The sequence below is a fragment of the Capricornis sumatraensis genome, chromosome 18 (assembly GCF_032405125.1).
Source record: "Capricornis sumatraensis isolate serow.1 chromosome 18, serow.2, whole genome shotgun sequence".
Lineage (NCBI taxonomy): Eukaryota > Metazoa > Chordata > Mammalia > Artiodactyla > Bovidae > Capricornis > Capricornis sumatraensis.
Genome location: NC_091086.1, coordinates 62898471 through 62918021, shown reverse-complemented (window position 1 = coordinate 62918021; position 19551 = coordinate 62898471). Strand labels below are relative to the sequence as shown.

The 19551-nt window shown below is 46.9% G+C and overlaps 1 protein-coding gene across 1 annotated transcript in view; it reads right to left on the bottom strand.

Annotated features, from left to right (window-relative positions):
• The window catches only part of RETREG1 (reticulophagy regulator 1), a 156395-nt gene extending 146618 nt beyond the window's left edge, over positions 1–9777 (bottom strand). Inside the window, exon 1 of the mRNA XM_068990620.1 lies at positions 9470–9777. Within this exon, the coding sequence (XP_068846721.1) occupies positions 9470–9777 (308 nt within the window). The remainder of the gene's footprint in view (positions 1–9469) is intronic.
• Between the last annotated feature and the right edge of the window lie 9774 nt (positions 9778–19551).

Below are 19551 nucleotides of genomic sequence, written 5' to 3'. Positions count from 1 at the left end.
TCCCCAGTCTCCATACCCTCATTTGCTGCCTAAGGAAATCCTATTGGCTCCTCTTGGCCCATGTCTGATAATTTAGCGCTCACAGCATAACCTTAGAATTACTTGCTTACTAATCTGCACGTCTCACCAGGGTTCAGAATGTGTCTTAGTCATCACTATATTCCCAGCAGCTGGGGATAATGATACAACACATTTATCTGTACTCATTTGGATCAATCAGGCAGCTTAAAAACATTCATGCACAGCAGGACAAGAAGAGAAAGAGTAGCAAGAAGCTGCTGAGACAAAGTTATTACCCAAATAAGCAAAACCATAAACTGTGAGAAATCACTAAAGATGAGCTTTGTGGTTATTACACTAGAGAAGAAAACCTGATGGGTTTCTGGAATAAACATTAATCTGGTTAAAAACAGCCCTCTTTCTTAGGACCTCCCACCAGCAGCTCCTGGTCTCCAAAGACCAAGATCTAGAGAACAGCCTTACAGAGAAACTCGTGCAAGGTACTCCGGATCTAATAAGAAGCACATGTGGCCACCACTCAAGAAACGTTTGCTGAAAATAGAAACTGTCCACTATTTTCAATAACCTGAAGGTTCTCTATTTTGCAAGGCCTTCCTTAAACCATCCTCTCCCTATCCAGGCTAACCATGAGCATCTTTAATCGTTTTAATAGTTGTAGTTTGACAGACTATACCTGCCTATATAGTTACACATATACAAGAATGGTATAGGGGAATATCCTCTGCTGCTGCTGCTGCTGCTGCTGCTAAGTCACTTCAGTCATGTCCGACTCTGTGCGACCCCACAGACGGCAGCCCACCAGGCTCCCCCGTCCCTGGGATTCTCCAGGCAAGAACACTGGAGTGGGTTGCCATTTCCTTCTCCGATGCATGAAAGTGAAAAGTGAAAGTGAAGTCGCTCAGTCGTGCCCAACTCTTCACGACCCCATGGACTATAGCCTACCAGGCTCCTCCGTCCATGGGATTTTCCAGACAAGAGTACTGGAGTGGGGTGCCATTTCCTTCTCCAAAATATCCTCTAGTCCACCCCAATTCACTAAACCTTTGTGAGTATACCTATAGCATTTCAGACCCCACGATGGTTTGAGGTATCTGAGAATAAGAATTTCTCAGATATATATCCTCAGCCTGAGGCAGGTGAGTCTCCCTAGACTGACAACGCCCAGTGTTTGTCCCCCATTTATTCCTGGGTCTGTCCCACACAGAAAACCCACACTGTTAACCTCACTTTTACAGTTGCATCTTCTCTTCTAGGCCTCTTTTGTTGCAGTTGTTTAGTCACCAAGTCTTGTCTGAATCTTTGGCAACTCCATGGACTATACTCCGCCTAGCTCCTCCGTCCACAGGATTTCCCAGGCAACAATACTTTAATGGGTTGCCATTTCCTTCTCCAGGGGATCTTCCCGACTCGGGGTTTGAAACCATGTCTCCTGCATTGGCAGGAGGATTTTAACCTATAAGCCGCCAGGGAAGCTAGGCCATACATACAGTAAGTCATACAAAGCTTTTATCAATGATGCCAAACCTTTCTGATATTCACTATTCCTAAACTGTAAAGCCCCAGAGAGCCTGTGGCATGCAATTTAGAAGTGTGATACATTGTTTCAACCAATTCACTGAACCAGCTATATCTCTAAAAGCAGAGAGCAAGCTCTCAGAGCTGGGTGCAGACCGGGGACTTCTGGTATACCCTCTGGGCCCAGCACCATGTAGGCCTGAAGCAGACACTCTTCCATGGCTCCTCATGCCCAGACAGAGCTGAGATAAGTGGAGGATGTGAACCAGACTTGCTAATAGGCTTAAAAAGATGCCTCTCAATGTAGAAACAATCCTCTCCCAATAAAATTATTTTCACCCATGCTGAAACCATTAAGTGAAATTCTGTAATATTTGTAAAATGTAAGCCCTAATTTTTGGCTCCTATGTATGCTCTGCTGTGCTTAGTCGCTCAGTTCTGTCCAGCTCTTTGCGACCCCCTGGACTCTAGCCCTCCAGGCTTCTCTGTCCATGAGGATTCTCCAGATAAGAATACTGGAGCGGGTTGCCATGCCTCCTCCAGTTTGTTCCCATATCTGTCTTCTATTATTCTTTAGAGTGATAGAATGAAAAAAAAAGAAGAAGAAGAAGAAGAAAGTACGTGGCTTCATGACCTAGGCCAATGAGCCAGGTTAGGATTGTGTTATTGACTATGGTAGCCACTAACCACATGTGGCTATTTCAATCGAAGTTTAAATTCGAGAAAATTTAAAATACAGTTCCTGAGTCATACTAGCCACACACTATAAATTCAATAACCACAGCAGGCTATTTGCTACCCTACAAGGCAGAACCAATGTAGACTGTTTCCATCACTGCAAATTTTCTATGGAACAGTACAAAGTCATCTTTAATAATTCAATTAACTTCTACGGGTCTGTTTCCTCTTGTGTAAAAAGGGAACAATATCTGCTTCCTTGGTTGTTGTAAGACTTAATGAGGTGCTAACTGTGAGCGTCTTTAATCATTTTAATATTTGTAGTTTGACAAACTCTACCTGCTTCTACAGTTATACATACAGGCATGGTTTGAGGAGAGCCGCAATCATTTATAGTAGCGGCTGTCAAAGAAGTTACTATCAAGTAGAACAAAGAATTTATATTTCAGGCCATGTGAACAGAAGGATGCTGTCCAGGAGGATGAGGGAAAATCCACACTGTTCAGATCATCTCAGAATGTTGCATTTGAGGAGGAATGTGGATAAACTGAAGCATGTTCAGAAGAGCCTGGTGAGTCAAAGGAGCCCAGGATTTTTCACCTGGGGAAAAGAGACTCAGTGGAAATGGAGAACAGAACAAATCTTGAAGCAGATAAAGGACTGTCGTGGGGAGGGAGCCTGGATCTTGGACTGCTGGAGAGGTAACAAAGAGGTGAGTTTAACTCAGTATTAGAAAAATAGTTGCTGGTCAAGAGTTGTCCGACAGTGGAAGTGCTGCCTTATGGAGAAGAGTTCATGATCCCAGAGTGCGCTCAAATGCAGTGATTCTTAAACTTGAGTCACCTAGGGAGCTGGAGAAAACTCAGATGTTCTGGCCCCACCTCCAGGGATTCTGGTTCAAGGAATGGGGTGGAGCCCACGATCTGCATCTCTACAAGCATCCCGGAGACGACCAAGATGATGCTGGTGGCTACTGGCTCTTTGAGGGGCACTACTCTGACATCAGCTGGCCCAACCCATCAGTGATGGCATAGAGGGAGCTCTTGACATCAAGTGAGAGTTGGATTCTGCAACCTTCCAAACCAACTCTAGATTACGGGCCTCCAAGGACTCCCAGTGGGTCCTGGGCATTCCAGACTGCACGGGTGCCCAGTCTGAGAAATGGCAAAAGTCAGAGGACTCAAGGTCTCCTGCCAGGCACACTCTTGCATCATCACCTCAGGCTAATCACTTTCTTGCAGTTGAACTAACTGCGTAAGTGGAGGGTATTGTTATCATGTGAGCGTGAAAGATGCTCTGAGGAAAAAGGCCCAGCATAGACTTCTCTGAATGCATGGTCTCCAACTGCGGGTTCAAAACTAAATCACATCAGAGCAGCTTTCTAGGTGGTATCGTGAAGGACTCAATTTCAGTATCATGACCATCATGGAGCACAAGAGGGACCTTCTCCTCCAGCCCTTGCTAACCAAGGCAATCACCATATGGCCATACAAAGCACAGTGAGAGCTTATCACTCCTTTCACCAAAACCAGACATTTCATGCAAAGATTTGTGCCTGAATTTTTTCAGTAGCTTCACTCATAACAGCCAACCGTGAAAATAACCCAAAAGAACATCAGCTGGCAAATGGATAAACAAATTGTGGTATATCCCCGAAGCAGCAGTGCTGTGCTACGCTCATTCAGTGCTGTCCGACTCTGTGCGACCCCCTGGACTGGAGCCCGCCAGGCTCCTCTGTCCATGGGATTTTTCAGGCAGGAATACTGGAATGGGTTGCCCTTTCCTCCTCCAGGGGCTCTTTCCAACCCAGAGATCAAACCCAAGATTTCTGTGTCTCCTACATTGACAGGTGGATTCTTTACCACTGAGCCCTCTAGAAAGTCCCAAAACAGGCAGACTGCTGCTGCTGCCGCTGCTAAGTCGCTTCAGTCGTGTCCGACTCTGTGCGAACCCATAGACGACACCCCACCAGGCTCCGCCGTCCCTGGGATTCTCAAGGCAAGAACACTGGAGTGGGTTGCCACTTCCTTCTCTGATGCATGAAAGTGAAAAGTGAAAGTGAAGTGGCTCAGTCGTGTCTGACTCTTAGCGACCCCATGGACTGCAGCCTACCAGGCTCCTCCGTCCATGGGATTTTCCAGGCAAGAGTACTGGAGTAGGGTGCCATTGCCTTCTCCGAAGAGGCAGACTCGTCAGCAAAAAATGAGAAACAAGCCACTGATAAACACAATAGGGACGAATCTCAAAGCTTTACGCTGGGTAAGCAAAGCCAGGCACAAAAGACATCATATTATAAGGTATCATTTACAAGAAACTTTAGGGAAGACAAATCTAATCTACAGTGAGAGAAAACAGATCAATCCCTGGGGTGGTGGATGGGAAAGGAACTCTAAGTAACCTTTAAGAGAGATGAAATGTTCTAGATCTTGATTGCCATTTTGATTCCACAGGTGTTTACACTTGGCTCTTCCCTTCGAATGTGTGTGTTTTTATTGACAGTATACTGCAAGAAGTTATTTCTTTAAAAACAAAAGCAAATGGGGCATTTTCTGTTTCACTGGGTTCATTCTATTTGATGGTGTACTTAAAACTGGTGTCACTGGTTGCCTCAGGGAGGAAACAGGCAGTCAAGGACAGGCGTGGGAAAGACATCTAATTTCATACTTTAAAACTTCTGAACTATGAGGCAGTATTAGCCATTTTTAAATCCATAAAATTTAAGATAAGGAAAAGAATTTATAAACATGTCCCTCATTGGTAAAGTGAGAGAGACCCAACCCTATGACTACTGGACTGTTGCCCAGTCTATTTCAGGTTGTGGAAACCCTGCTTCTTGAGACAGGAACTATATGGTCTGCATTGTACTAAACTCCTCTGAGCTCTGAGTAAATAACAATTGTTTAAAGCATTATTTAGGAGTTTAGTATTTGTCAAAAATACATCAAAGATAAGAATGTGCACACACAACCACAGTTTTAAAACAATTATAACTTGAACATCAGGTAACTACCACCACCAAGGTCAAAAAACAGAACACTGCCTACACTCCAGAACCTTTCACGTGCCTTCTGTGATCAAACCTTCTCCCTCTACTCTTGATTTTACAGATAAGAACGTCTTTTATCTATATATCCCTAATCAATACTGTTCAGGTTTGGACATCTTAAAACTTTCAAAAAACTGAATCATTCTGTACATGTTATTAAAGGTGCTTTTCTTCCCAAATTGCATTTGTAAAATTTATCTACATTGTTGCCTATAGCTCTAGTTTATTTTTATTGCTCTATGGAAAGAATTTTATGGTAAGACTAAATGAATAAATCACAATCTACCTGCCCACTAAAATATTCCTGAGCACTTACACAAGGCATCTTGGGGTCTCCATTGCCTATAGAAAAACAGATCCTCGAGGCAACCACTGCCCCCAGATGGGTCTCCAAAACACCTAGCCAGTCTCATCTCCCCTACTTTTCTCCACCACCTCATGTGACACTGCACCAGTTGAATATACTGGTGGAAACATTAAGTACAATTCCTTAGGCCTGGAGGGTTGTCCACCATGCACGGCATCTACCCAAATCATTCCTGTCCGTCAAAATCTGATTCACGCATGGGGTCTCCTTAAGAAGACCCCACAGTCTCATCTATCCAGGATGCCACCTGCCCAACAAAAAGCTGTAGCAAAATGAATGATTCCTTCTCTGACTCTTCAACCACACTCATGCCATTCAGCCTTGAGTAATACCCAGACCGTCATGCCCGTCTCAGCTTTGTCCTTCCAAGACACAGCACTAAAATCTTGCAAAAAATGGGCAGATAATAAATGTTAGAGCTTTTGAACTCAAACTCAAAATCCTGAGAGCTACTGCTGGTACCAGGTACTGCTGCTGCTGCTGCTAAGTCGCTTCAGTCGTGTCCGACTCTGTGAGGCCCCATAGACGGCAGCCCACCAGGCTCCCCCATCCCTGGGATTCTCCAGGCAAGAACACTGGAGTGGGTTGCCATTTCCTTCTCCAATGCATGAAAGTGAAAAGTGAAAGAGAAGTCGCTCAGTCGTGTCTGACTCTTAGCGACCCCATGGACTGCAGCCCACCAGGCTCCACCGTCCATGGGATTTTCCAGGCAAGAGTACTGGAGTGGGGTGCCATTGCCTTCTCCAGGTACCAGGTACTAAACAGTCAAAAATATGTATTTAAAAAGTTAATTTTCACAAAAATAACATCAGTGAAAGTGAAATCATCATGATTGCTTCATACAAATTTGGGTTCTTCATGCTTCTAACACTGATTTTTTATATAAAAAAAAAAAAAAACAGAGCTTTATGTTATGCCATATACTTAATTATACTTTGCCAACTACATGATCTACTCTTTAGACATAGTACTTCAGTTTATGAACCCACTCTTATGTTTTGTCATTTAAGTTTTATTCGATTTTCACTATTATAAATAAAACATTAGTGAGCTTAAAAATAGAGTTTTAGAGTTCTTGGGACACAGAATGTCAGTGCCACATAATTTAAGATAGCTTGATAAGAGGTACATTATCTAGAGAAGACGAAGTCCTTGAAAGAATATTTCAACCTGGGAGCAACAATGGGGAAAACTACAACATTTTAATGAAATTAATAAATGGGTCAGAAATTCCAATTAACAAGTGCTTCAAATTTAAAAAGCAGGACAGTCATTTTTCTGTCCATGAAAATATACACATAGGATTGTAAATTCTCCAAAAAGGAGAAATAAAACAGATAAACAGAAAACCTATGGCCATTGTTTGCCTTGCTATCATACTTATTAAAAAAAATATGGATGGAAGACATCATTTCCAAATAAAATTAAATATGCCTTTCAATTATTTAATGCAAAAATCATTATTTTCAATAGACATTCAAAATACATCACAGGAAAAAATGTTTGCAACTCATGTTACAGAAATTAGGCTAAAGTTATTAATATAAAAAGAGTTCTAACAACTCAGTAGGAAAAGCCTAATGACTCAATTAAAAATATGGATAAAAGTTTTCTGTAAACAGATAATGCATAGAAAAGATAATTATAATGGTTCCTGAACATAATAAAAAATACTCAAGCTCTGCTGCTGCTAAGTCACTTCAATTGTGTCCGACTCTGTGTGACCCCATAGACGGCAGCCCACCAGGCTCCCCCGTCCGTGGGATTCTCCAGGCAAGAACATTGGAATGGGTTGCCATTTCCTTCTCCAATGCATGAAAGTGAAAAGTGAAAGTGAAGTCGCTCAGTCATGTCCGATTCTTCGTGATCCCATGGACTGTAGCTTACCAGGCTCCTCCGCCCATGGGATTCCAGGCAAGAGTACTGGAATGGGGTGTCATTGCCTTCTCTGATGCTCAAGCTCAGAGAAATGCAAAACCATAAAACCATACTGGATAGCCTTTTTTACCTATCAGATTTACCAATCAAAATGTTTGATAAAATGCTGTTGGCAAGGGTATAAAAAGAAATAGGCAGTCACATGCATTGTTGCCAGCAACATAAATTGGTAACACTCCAAGGAAGTATAATAATACAATGATGGCCATCAACACTACAAGGGCGAACCCCCTCTGACCCAACAATTCCACTTCTGGGACTTCCTCCTACAGCAATACTTGCTTACATGCGAAATAATGCATGTTCAGACCCTTAACTATAATGCTGTCATAGCAAAAGTTTGGAAAGAATCTTATTCTGTCAGTAGGAGACAGGTTAATCTGTGACATCCATACAGTGGGATTCAGCTGATCACAAGAAAGTGATCGCCAAAGTGCGCTAAGAAGAAATATAGCCCAGATAGTAGTCCACAATTTGCAGAGAATATTTTGTATTTGTTGAAATATGCACTATCTGGAAAGATACACAGGAAACTGATAACATTGGTTGCTTCTGGTAGGAAAGTGGGTAGCCAGAGAGAGGCATGGGAAAGACATTTACAGACTGTTCAACTTTTTGTACCTTAAACTTGTGAACTCTGAGGCTATTAGCTATTTTTTTAATAAAGTTTAAAATTAAGAATTTTAAAAACATGTTCCTCATTGGTAAAATGAGAGAGATACAGCCCTATGACTATTGTTGCCCAATTTAGCATCATACATATATCTTCCTGATTTTGAGTGTTCACTATAACTTCATAACAGGTTAGAGAAATACAAAATAAGCTCTAGAAACAATGATAGCTAAGAGACCCAAAGTAAGGTTAATTCACACTCGGGGGCTCTATGAAGAAACTGTTTCAAGACAAGATCAGTCTGGCACAGATCTGCAGAAAAACATTATGGTTAAACGAGCTGACTGAGGAAGTGGCAGGTTGTGTATGTTTTGTTCCTTTATTTATTTCCTAACTTTATTAAGGTTAAGAATTCAATGTCCTGTGGCAAGGTATGGGTCACTGAAGCTCTGCTTATTCTGCACAGTGTCGGTCATGCTTGTTATGAGAACACAGGTGCAAACAAAGAAGCTTTTTCTCCACCTCCTTAGACTGGTAATAGATGACCAGGCAGGGGCTTCCGTGAAGGAGCCAGACGTTTCCCCGTCTTTAGGGCGAAGGGCGCTTTTGGAAGAGACAAACCTGTTGATCAGGGGCTTTTCAGAGAACATTCTTGGGTAGTCTCTTTATTCTTCAGCTAAAAATAAGACTGTTTTCTACACTATGCACACCTGGGGGGCGGGGTGATGTCCATAATCCACCTGTCTGCCTCCTGTTTTCTTCTCGGGGAGTAGAGACAGTACACCCAAGCCTCCGGGTGGGATAGAAAAACAAATCACTCGGTGCCCGTCTCAGCTGGCTGACGGCGATGGCTCAGTCTTGAGCGTGTGCCCAAGCTGGTCCAGATATGCCCTCTCTGGGGACAAGAACGGACACAGGTTCAAGTGCGTGTGGTCCGGCGGGCTTTGGGCGAGCAGGTCACGACCTGCGAGTTTCAGAAAGCCAAAGGTCCAGTGCGCTCGGGGGCACACCTGCCGGTCCAGGTGCGTGCGGGGTCAGCCCATCGTCTCGCCCGCGAGGCTGGGCTACCCCCACGGAGGATGACAGCTGCTTACAGGGGGAGGTGCGTCTGGAGGAAAGTTGGGAGTGGGCCAGGGCGGACACCTTCCTCCGCAGGGTCCGCCGTGCACCGCCCCCCACCCCTCCATATCGGGCCCCCGGGCGCGCCCTCCGTCCGCTCCCGGGCGCCCCAAGGTCACCCGCCCGCACCCCCTGCCCCTGGCCCCCCGCCCCACCCATCCCGAGCTCTCACCAGAACACCAGGTTGGCCCCGACGAAGGCGAGCAGGCTGTGCAGCGGCCTCTTCCAGCTCAGGAGCTCGTCGGCGCGGCTGCCCAGCCACAGCGCCGGCTCCCCCAGCAGCCAGGTCACCACGGCGGCCACCCCGCCCGCGGCCTCCTCCACCTGCCGGCCCGCGCCCGCCGCCGCCCCTTCCTCTGGGGGCGCGGCCCCCTCCGGCTCCTCGGGGGGAGCCCGGGGCGGCGGCTGCGGCGCCTGCGGGGCGGCGGCGGGAGCCGGGGCTCCCTGCTCGGCGGGCTCCGGGGGCGCCGGGCTCGCCATCTTCGGCGGCGCGGGCGGGGACGGGCTCGGGCGCGCGCGCGCGCCTCGGGGTCGCGCGGAGAGGGCGGCGGGTCCCCGCGCGGGGCGCGCACCGCGGGGCGCCGGCGGCTGGGTGCCTTGTGACGTCAGCGTCGGCCGCGGCGGGGCGCCTCCCGGGGGAAGTGGGTGCGGCGGGGTTGGCGCGGGGCTGGGCGGGGCCCGGCGGCGTCCCCGGGGGAGCGGGGTCCCTCAAGCGGGGCCGCCGGAACGTGATCCCCTTTCCCCTTCCCAGCCTCCGTCCGCCCGCTTATCTAAAAGGGAGTCTCCCGGGCCACCGGCGGAAGCAGTTGGCCGTCCTCACTTTCTCCGGCCGGGGCCTCCGATCGCCCATCCTGCAGCCTCAGAGAGCATAATGGGGCGCCTCTGAGCCTGGCAGCGTGTTTCAGCCCCTAGTTTCCCGCATCCCCACCGAGTGCCCTTGCAGGGGCAGATTGCACCTCCATAGCCGAAATCTTCAGGACTCTTAAGAACAACGTGATGATTTAAAGGCTGGATTGAGAAAAGAAAGGGCCCGGGAGGAGGGGGGTGGGGGGCGAAACATTTTGGGTCCATTCGGAAGCACGTGGCCCTCTGGTTTTACAAATTAGGAACCGCCAGGCCACCGCGTTGTGGCAGGGGGCTTCCTCTCTCCGACTTGTGGACAAAGTCATCTGGCTCCAAAATGCACGCTGGTCTATGGAGGGCACAGGTGAGCGGGGAGCTGAGACGCAGGACCGCTTGGGTGTGTTACACAGGTTTGGCCAGAGTCACTGTGGTCACAGCAGTCATCAGGACAGGGGTCAGGTGCTGTGATGGGGTGACCAGGAGTTCTGAGATCTCTCAGACCTGGCCTCACTGGCCCTGGTGCTTCTGGGTGATTGGGGGGGCGGCGGCTGGGATGAAAGGTAAACGTTTATGTTCACTTTTCCCTATTTGCATTTTCTAAATGTTCTCTTCCTTCATCCCCATTGTCACTTTCCTCTAGAATGAAATGTTCCTTCCCTTTGCAGAGCATTCTACATTGATGAATCAGAGCATCTTATATTCTCTTGGAGTTTACTACTGGCAACCAACTTCTTTCACAGGATGGATGGGGCTCATTCTCAGAGCTATTTAAAGCCTGTTGTTTCCAGGGAGCCTCTGGAGAATGTTCTAGAGTGTTCATCTGGGGGTTATTATATATGTTTATACCTCAGTGTACACAAATGAAGAAATTCACTGATGTACATTGCAAATGTATGCACTTTCGTGTGTGTATGTTATACCTCAAAAGGGTGTAAGCCTAATTTACTTAGAGGTTTATTGAGCACCTACTATGTACCCAACCCCTTGCTCAGCTCGGTGGGTATGGCTTCCACCCACAGGAAGCTCACAGTCCAAGGAAGGGCCAGTGACAATTGTGATCACTGCCGTGATGGAAATAATCACTCAGGGCTAAGAGTCCTTACTTCAGTCATGTGTCCAAAATTAGGGACAAGTGGAGGAGTCAGGTTTCTGGGAGCTTTTTGGAATAGAGGTTGTCTGTCCTGAATTGTAAGCAGGAGGGCAGCAAAGGAATATTTATTGGAAGGACTGATGCTAAAGCTGAATCTCCAACGCTTTGGCTACCTGATGTGAAGAACCGACTTATTGGAAAAGACCCTGATGCTGGAAAAGATTGAAGGCAGGAGGAGAAGGGGACGACAGAGGATGAGATGGTTGGATGGCATCACCAACACGATGGACATGAGTTTGAGTAGCACTTGGAGTTGGTGATGGACAAGGAAACCTGGCTTGCCACAATCCATGGGGTCACAAAGAGTCAGACACAACTGAGCGATTGAACTGGGCAGTAAAGGCAGGATAGGGTAGGGAAGAGGAGGCAGTCATGTCTGTCAGGAGATCAACACAAGCGAAGTTGTGGACTTACAGGTGGAGGTCATGGTTCCTTGTGTGTATCTGCAGCAGATCGCTTCAACTGATCCACTAGAGGAAGGAAGTTTGGTTTTTGACCTGCCGGCAACGCAGAGCCTCATGTTTCTGGCTTGTCTGTGAGTAGATTCATGACAACCCAATACAGTAACCAGGGAGGCATGAAAAAGCAATATGGAAACAGTTCTGGTGTTTTTACCACAAAAGAAGAAACAGTCTTTCCCTGGGGCTTCCTTGGTGGCTCAGTGGTAAAGAATCCACCTGCCAATGCAAAAGACGCAGGTTTGATCCCTGGGTGGGGAAGATCCCCTGGAGAAGGCAATGGCAACCCACTCCAGTATTCTTGCATGGAGAATACCATGGACAGAGTATCCCAGTGGGCATGAGGTCACAAAAGAGTGAGATACGACTTAACGACTAAACAACAATTTTTCCCTGAGTGTTGTGCACTCTCTTAGCATTAGTGCAGGAGCTTTTGAAAGATAAAGGATGCTTTATTGTGTCATCTGGCCTTTGCTTAGCAAAGGACTGAGACAGCCCAAGGGTTGCCCTAGACTCTGCAACTGGAGCGAGGAATTGAGAAACCTGATATCCCCATTTTCCAAACAGGGTGATGTGCTTCTAGAAACATGTCTGCAAGATCCTACACATTCCTCTTCTCCCTGGAATTTAATTACTGTCATCAGGCTATGCTGAAGTAGTAAAAGCTGTTGACAGCCAAGACACATAGAAGCTCAACTTCAGTTGCTACGTGTGGGTTGCAACGCTTACCTCCGCTTATTGATAAAGCTCCCTCCTCACACCTCTGTGAAATCTTTCCTTCTCTCTTAAAATGCTACACAGCTGGAGTAAGTGCTGTCATCTGTCTTTTTCACCTCTGACCTCTAATGATTACTAGCAAATAATGTCACAGGAGCAGATGCTGGCCTAGACACATAACCGGGTGCTATTGGGTGTTTTTGTCTGATTAACTTTGCAATGTGTGAATAATGTATTCAGTGCTAAGACTGCATCAAAATAATACTAATGATGCTTAAACCTTGTCCCCTCATCTCTACAACATGTCACATTTAAAACTCCTGTGAGTAACCTTATGGTTTAAGATTCTTCTGAATTTTGCATCACCATGTATGGGGAACAGAGTGATTCACACTAATGAGGTAGACAATTTGAAAATATAGATCCAAGGAAAGCAAGGAGACTGGAGATATGTCAGAGGGGAAAAAAAAAGAAGAGTGGGAGACAAAGAAAATAGTTGTAGCCACTGAATCTAAGTGACAGTTTAGAAAATAACCAGTCAGGCAAAGAAAGCCAAAATACACACAAGAACTCTTAAAAGAGGTCACTCACCTTTCTCTTCCAAAAGTAGCCAGAAAGTTTGTAATAGAAAAAAGCAATGAATAATTAATTCCTACTCTAGGAGGCCACATAGGCAACCTCAAGCTAAAGCCTTAGGACGAGAGGGAAATGCCTCCATATTTTCTTCCCCTAAAATGTTTCATGTTAGACTCCTAGGTCCTTACATGAAGGAGCTGTGTACCCATGTTGTGTTGTATTGGTCTGGCAGATTGATGTTTGTGTGCTGATAATTTTGTTAAGCTTTGTTAATTTTGTGAAGTTCCAATACATTGACTACTTAATGTGAAGAGCCAACTCATTGAAAAAGACCCTGAGGCTGAGAAAGACCGAAGACAAAAGGAGAAAAGGCTGGCAGAGAATGAGATGGTTAAATGAGATGGTTAGATAGGATTACCGACGGAATGAATGTGAATATGAGCAAACTCCAGGAGATACCTCCGGGGAAACCTGGTGTGCTGCAGTCCATGGGGTCACAAAAAGAGTCAGACGTGACTTAGCGACTGAACAAGATCAACAAGAGAGCCTGATAGATCGCACTGAGCAGAGAGAAGTAGGAACACCACACCACGGCAGCGACAACAGAGGGAATGGAAAGGAAGATTGTGCCTGGTTTCCAAGGCCCAAGTCACAAAAGGAATTGGCTTTCTGTTCGGGATTGACTGTTGTGCTTCTAAGAACTGGAATATCCAAACCAGACTAACCTAATTTGACAAGCATTCTGTAAGGGGATGCTTACCAGAAATGAACTCTAGTATGGTGGCCAACCACACCAAGTTGGGGTACTCAGTGTTAGGTATCATTCCCTAATAATATACAAAATAGCTTTTGCAAGTCTTCAGGAGGGTTTGTTGAAGGGACCTGGGGTCACACTGCAGGAGTGGATATCCTGGAAAGGTACTCTTTTATCCACCCACAGGCACACACATCAACACAGACAGCAGCAGCAGCAATGATTTCAGAGCATTAACTGTCAACCCCTTCCCATGGGCCCAGCAGTTACACTCACCTCAGTGGAATGGCCACCCTTCCGGTCCTATTGAAGGAGTTCACCAAGAGGAAGTGACCTCTAATTGACACTCAAACTGGACCCAGGTGATTGGAGGCACCGCATCCCCTCCTCTGTCCTGGGATGTATGTTCTGCCCACTGTTCCCACAGCGGGAGCGGTCCCGAGGACACGGCCGTGAGAGACAGGTGTGGTGTTGAGATCATTCGGGTGGTCAGTGTGACTGAGCTCCATTAAGGCCTCTGTGGAAGGATACAACTTAGGGACTAGACACCACCACCAACAAGCTCTCAGGATTCTGGCGGGTGGGGGTGGAAATCTACTGTCTCCTCTGATGGACCGCTAAGAAGTCTGAGCTTTGGGACCTTGGGTAGGCTTCCAGTCAAGTGGCCTGGCTGGTGTTGCAGAAAAGTATCTGGGGTAATGGATTATACAGAGCCTGGCAGAGACCCTGGGACAGATTTTTTCACTAAGACCGGGGAGACAAGGAAGGGCAGGTTTGGAGCATCTTTGGAAAAGCCAGGTAGCAGGTGGGCAACGGGATCTGTGGCTCGGAGAGCAGCAGGAGTTCTGAACAAGAGCCGGATCAGAGGTAGGAAGCAGCCTGTATGAGAACTTGGCAGAGGGGCGAGGTTGGTGTGAACTCACAGACCAGATCAGGTTGACCATGTGCAACAGAAAATGCAATGACACTTTTGGACAGACAGATCAACAGAAAGGAGTTTTGAGCATCATTTGCCAAGTTTAGACCCAATTCTGTGAGCAAAGGAGGAATCCTGAAATTTGTGAGTTTCTTTTTCTATTGTCTTTTCCTTTGTTTTTTTTTACCGCAGAACAGATAGAATTCCAGTGCCTGAGGCCCAGGAATTCCAGCTGGACGTCCATCGTCAAAGCAAAACTGTGAATATGATTGTCTCTAAATGCAGGTCTCCAAATCAGGCCTTCAGTCTCGAGGGGTATTCTCGAAGCTAAAATTAGAGTGGCGGAATGTCATGGAATCACTGCAAGTGTTACATCCCACGGACATCCCTTCAAAGTCTGAATTTGGTTTGTCACCTCTTACTAATTTTAGTTCATTAGAAATTGGGCACAAAACCTGGTGACTTTTTGGGCTGGCATAGTGGTGCAGGCACTGCCAAGGACTTGCAGTCAGGCTGTGTCACCTGCATCCTCTGAGACCTGTGCATGGAGGGGCCCAGCCAGGGCTGTCCATGGGGACCCTTAGGCTTTACAGGACTCAAGTGCCCTCTGAGTCATCAAAGGAACTAGGAGATTGCATTTAATATAGTTCATAGTATACTACCAGAGAAGGCAATGGCACCCTACTCCAGTACTCTTGCCTGGAAAATCCCATGGATGGAGGAGCCTGGTGGGTCGCACAGAGTCAGACACGGCTGAAGCAACTTAGCAGCAGCAGCAGCAGCAGCAGCAGCATAGTATACTACAGGGGCTTCCCCGGTAGCTGAGTTGTAAAGAATCCCCCTGCAGTTCAGCACATGCAGAAGACATGGGTTTGATGCCTGGGTCAGGAAGATCCCCTGGAGAAGGGCATGGCAACCCACTCCAGTATTCTTGCCTGGAGAATCCCATGGACAGAGAAGCCTGGCGGGCTACAGTGCATGGGGTCACAAAGAGTCAGACATGGCTGAAATAACTGAGCATGCATCCACAGTGTACTATATTGGCTTGGAGACCAATTTATTGAAAATCGATGGTCTCTGTCTCCCCCACTGCATGCTCACTCTTGTCCCACCCCTGCTCTAAACCAGGTCCCCCAAAATGGCCTTGGGAGCTTCCTCTGGGTTGCCTGGACAAGGACTGGGCTGGGACTGAAGGCCTTTCTCTTTTCTCCAGAGAGAAGACGCATGTGAACTTAAGGTCCCACAGACTCAGGGGCCTCCGCTTCCAAAGCCAGCTACCCACAGGCTCTCATATTCCCCATGTTCTGGACAGCTGGATTTCCCACACTCTGCCAACCACTGCATCCAGTGGCCCTATAGACCATTTTTTCTCCCACTGATGAAGTGGTTCTCACATGTCACTTTGAGTGATAGTGATAGTTGCTCAATCATGTCTGACTCTTTGCAACCCCATGGACTGTAGCCTGCCAGGCTCCTCTGTCCATGGGATTCTTCAGGCAAGAATACTGGAGTGGACTGACATGCCCTCCTCCAGGGGATCTTCCCAACACAGGGATCAAACCCAAGTCTCTTTCATCTCCTGTGTTAGTAGATGAGTTCTTCACCTGTAGAGCCACCTGGGAAGCCCCGAATTGGTTGTCACTTTTGCCCTGTAAAGAAGGGAGGGGACAGAGTTGGAAGGATGCGACTCCTTCTTTGGGAAAGCTCCCCCACCATGGGTCCCAGAGAACTCCCCGGCTCCAGTATTTCTTTTGAGTTAACCCATCCTATGTGGGACTGATTCCTTACAAGCCCTGTTGGAGAGGAAGAGGGGAGATCACAAAGAGAAATCCCACTCCAGCACAAGAGGGAACATTTATGACTGCCTTGTCAACCACAGTAACACGCAGTCTCCAAGGCAAGAAACGCTGGGGTGAGTTTTGAGTCTGGTTTCGCCCTCCTTCTCTGTCTGGAGTAACCATATGTCGGGTTTGCCCACAACAGCCCCAGCTTATGCTTGCTGTCTGGCATGGTTATTAATAGCACTTTGCTTTCTTTCTCAAGGTGTCCAGGTTTGGATGATAAACTATATAGACTCCCCATCCATCTCTCATTTGTCAGCGACCGCTGAGAACCCTTCTTCCCAAATGTTCCCATGCCCATCTCTCTTATTCTCCATTCTCAGAGCCACCTTCTCTGTCCCAGATTCATCACTTGCTGCCTGTCTGAACTGCAGTAACCCCTTCTCTTCTGATCTATACCATGCATGTCTCATCCAAAACACGTCTTGCAACATGGAACACCCACCCAAACGCTTCCAACGATGCCAGTTACCCAGGACCCCTAAACTGAAATAATTATAAGCCACCTTCTAACGTCCTGGGTCACCTCTCTCTAAAAGTCGCACTTCTTTGTAGGCAGATTGTGCTACTAAGCCACTTCAGTCGTGTTCGACTTATTGCAACCCTATGGACTGTAGCCCTCCAGGCTTCTCTGTCTGTGCGGTTCTCCAGGCGAGAATACTGGAGTGGGTTGCCTTACCTTCCTTCAGGGGATCTGAACGCAAGTCTCTTATGTCTCCCGCATTGGCAGGTGGGTTCTTCAACACTAGGGCTGCCATTAGCTAATGCTAATCTGAACACACAGCTGTAGTCAGATTTACTTTTCACTGAGTCCACACTCGAAGCAAGCCCTCTCATTACGCCTTTGCTGACGCAGTAAAACCTTTTCCTGTCTTCTCAAGCCCTAGTTCCTCAGTCTGTAGCTTTCCACTCCTTGTCCAGAAATCCTTCCTCAAGTGCAAAGAGCCTGGTTTCAAAATCATGAAGATCTTACATTAATTGTAACTCTTAGTGTCCAAGCACTGAAAGTGAAAGTGAAGTCACTCAGTTGTGTCCAACTCTTTGTGACCCCATGGACTGTAGCCTACCAGGCTCCTCCATCCATGGGATTCTCCAGACAAGAATACTGGAGTGGGTTGCCATTCCCTTCTCCAGAGGATATTCCCAACCCAGGGATCGAACCTGGGTTTCCCACATTGTAGCCAGACGCTTTACCGTCTGAACCACCAGGGAAGTCCAAGCACTAACCACTGCATTTTATCGGTTTTAAGACTCAGTTTTCCGCTATATTTATTTGCTTACAATTGCACTATGTCTTTGTTTCCGCTCGGGCGTTGCTCTGACTGTGGTGAGCCAGGGCTACTTTCCTTTATGGTGCGTGCACTTCCCGTTGCGGTGGCTTTTCTTGCTGTGAGGCACAGACTCCAGGTGTGGCTGCCTCAGTAGTTGCAGCTCCCAAGCTCTAGAGCGCAGGCTCAGTAGTTGCACTGCATGGGCTTGGTTGCCCCAGGGCAGGTAGAATCTTCCTGGGCCAGGGATCGAACTCGTGTCCCCTGCACTGTGAGGAGGATTCTTATCCACCGCACCACTGGGGAAGTTCTCCCCCCTCCATTTTAACATACCTGAGAATGAAATATACCTTCAAATCTATGCCATCTTAGAATCAATATAGTGACTCTCCGGCTTTCTGTTATAACACTAAATCTTGGCTTCCCCATCTTTTTTTTTTTTTTTAATAGGTGTGTGCTGTGTGCTTAGTCGTGTCCAACTCATTGCGACCCTATGGACTGTAGCCCACCAGGCTCCTCTGTCCATGGGGATTCTCCCAGCTAGATTACTAGAATGGGTAGCCTAGCCATTCCTGAGGGAAATTTCCCAGCCCAGGGATCAAACCAGGCTCTCCGGCATTGCAGGCAGATTCCTATACCAGCTGAGCTATATATGTATTTATTTGCCTGCACCAGGTATTAGTTGCGGTATGTAGTATTCAGTTCCCTGACCAGGGATCAAACCTAAGGCCCTTGCATTAGGAGGACAGAGTCTTAGCCACTGGACCACCAGGGAAGTCCCCTCCTCATCTTTTTCTTTTTAAAAAGCTTTTTATTTTGTATTGGGATGTAGCCTATTAACAATGTTGTGATAGTTTCAGGTGAACAGCAAAGGGACTCAGCCGTGTATATCCTTATATCCATTCTCCCCAAACTCCCCTCCCACCCAGGCTGCCACATAGTACTGAGCAGAGTTCCCTGTGCTGTTCAGTAGGTCCTTGTTGGTTATCTGTTTTAAATACAGCAGTGTGTACATGTCCATCCCAAACTCCCTAACTACGCCGTCCCCCCATTCTTCCCCTCTGCAACCGTAAGTTCCTTCTCCAAGCCTGGGAGTCTGTTTCTGTTTTGTAAGTAAGTTCATTCATCTGATTTCTTTTTAGATTCACATATAAGGAATGGCTTATTTCTCCTTCTCTCTCTGGTTTACTTCACTTAGTGCCATCTCTGGGTCGATACGTGAGTCTCAAGAACGTTGTGGGAATGACTTGAGATAATATAGTCATGACCTGGGGTGGGGAACCTAGATGCTATCCCCAGCCAGTCTGTAATCATCACCCAGCATCTCACAGGAAGACATATACCACGTGCAAAAGTTGTTGCAACACATACTAAAGTTTGTGTACTAATAGAATCTCACAGCATCCTTTGCACTGTGCAAAATCGGAAAGAGAAACTAGTCTCACCCCCAGGGGTGGCTTAACCACAACATGCCACTGAAAACCCTGTTCAGAGGAAATAAAGGGAACCTCTCTCCAGGGGGTAATGTATCAAGTAGCTTTGAGTGGTAAAGATGGAAACAACAAAAGCAGCTTTGTCCTTAATTTGTTCCTAAGTAGAAAAATCTTCAAAAGCTGAAAGAAAGTGAAAGTGTAAGTCGCTTCAGTCATGTCTGACTCTTTGCAGCACTATGGACTGTAGCCCGCCAGGCTCCACTCTGTCCAGGCAAGAATACTGGAGTGAGTTGCCATT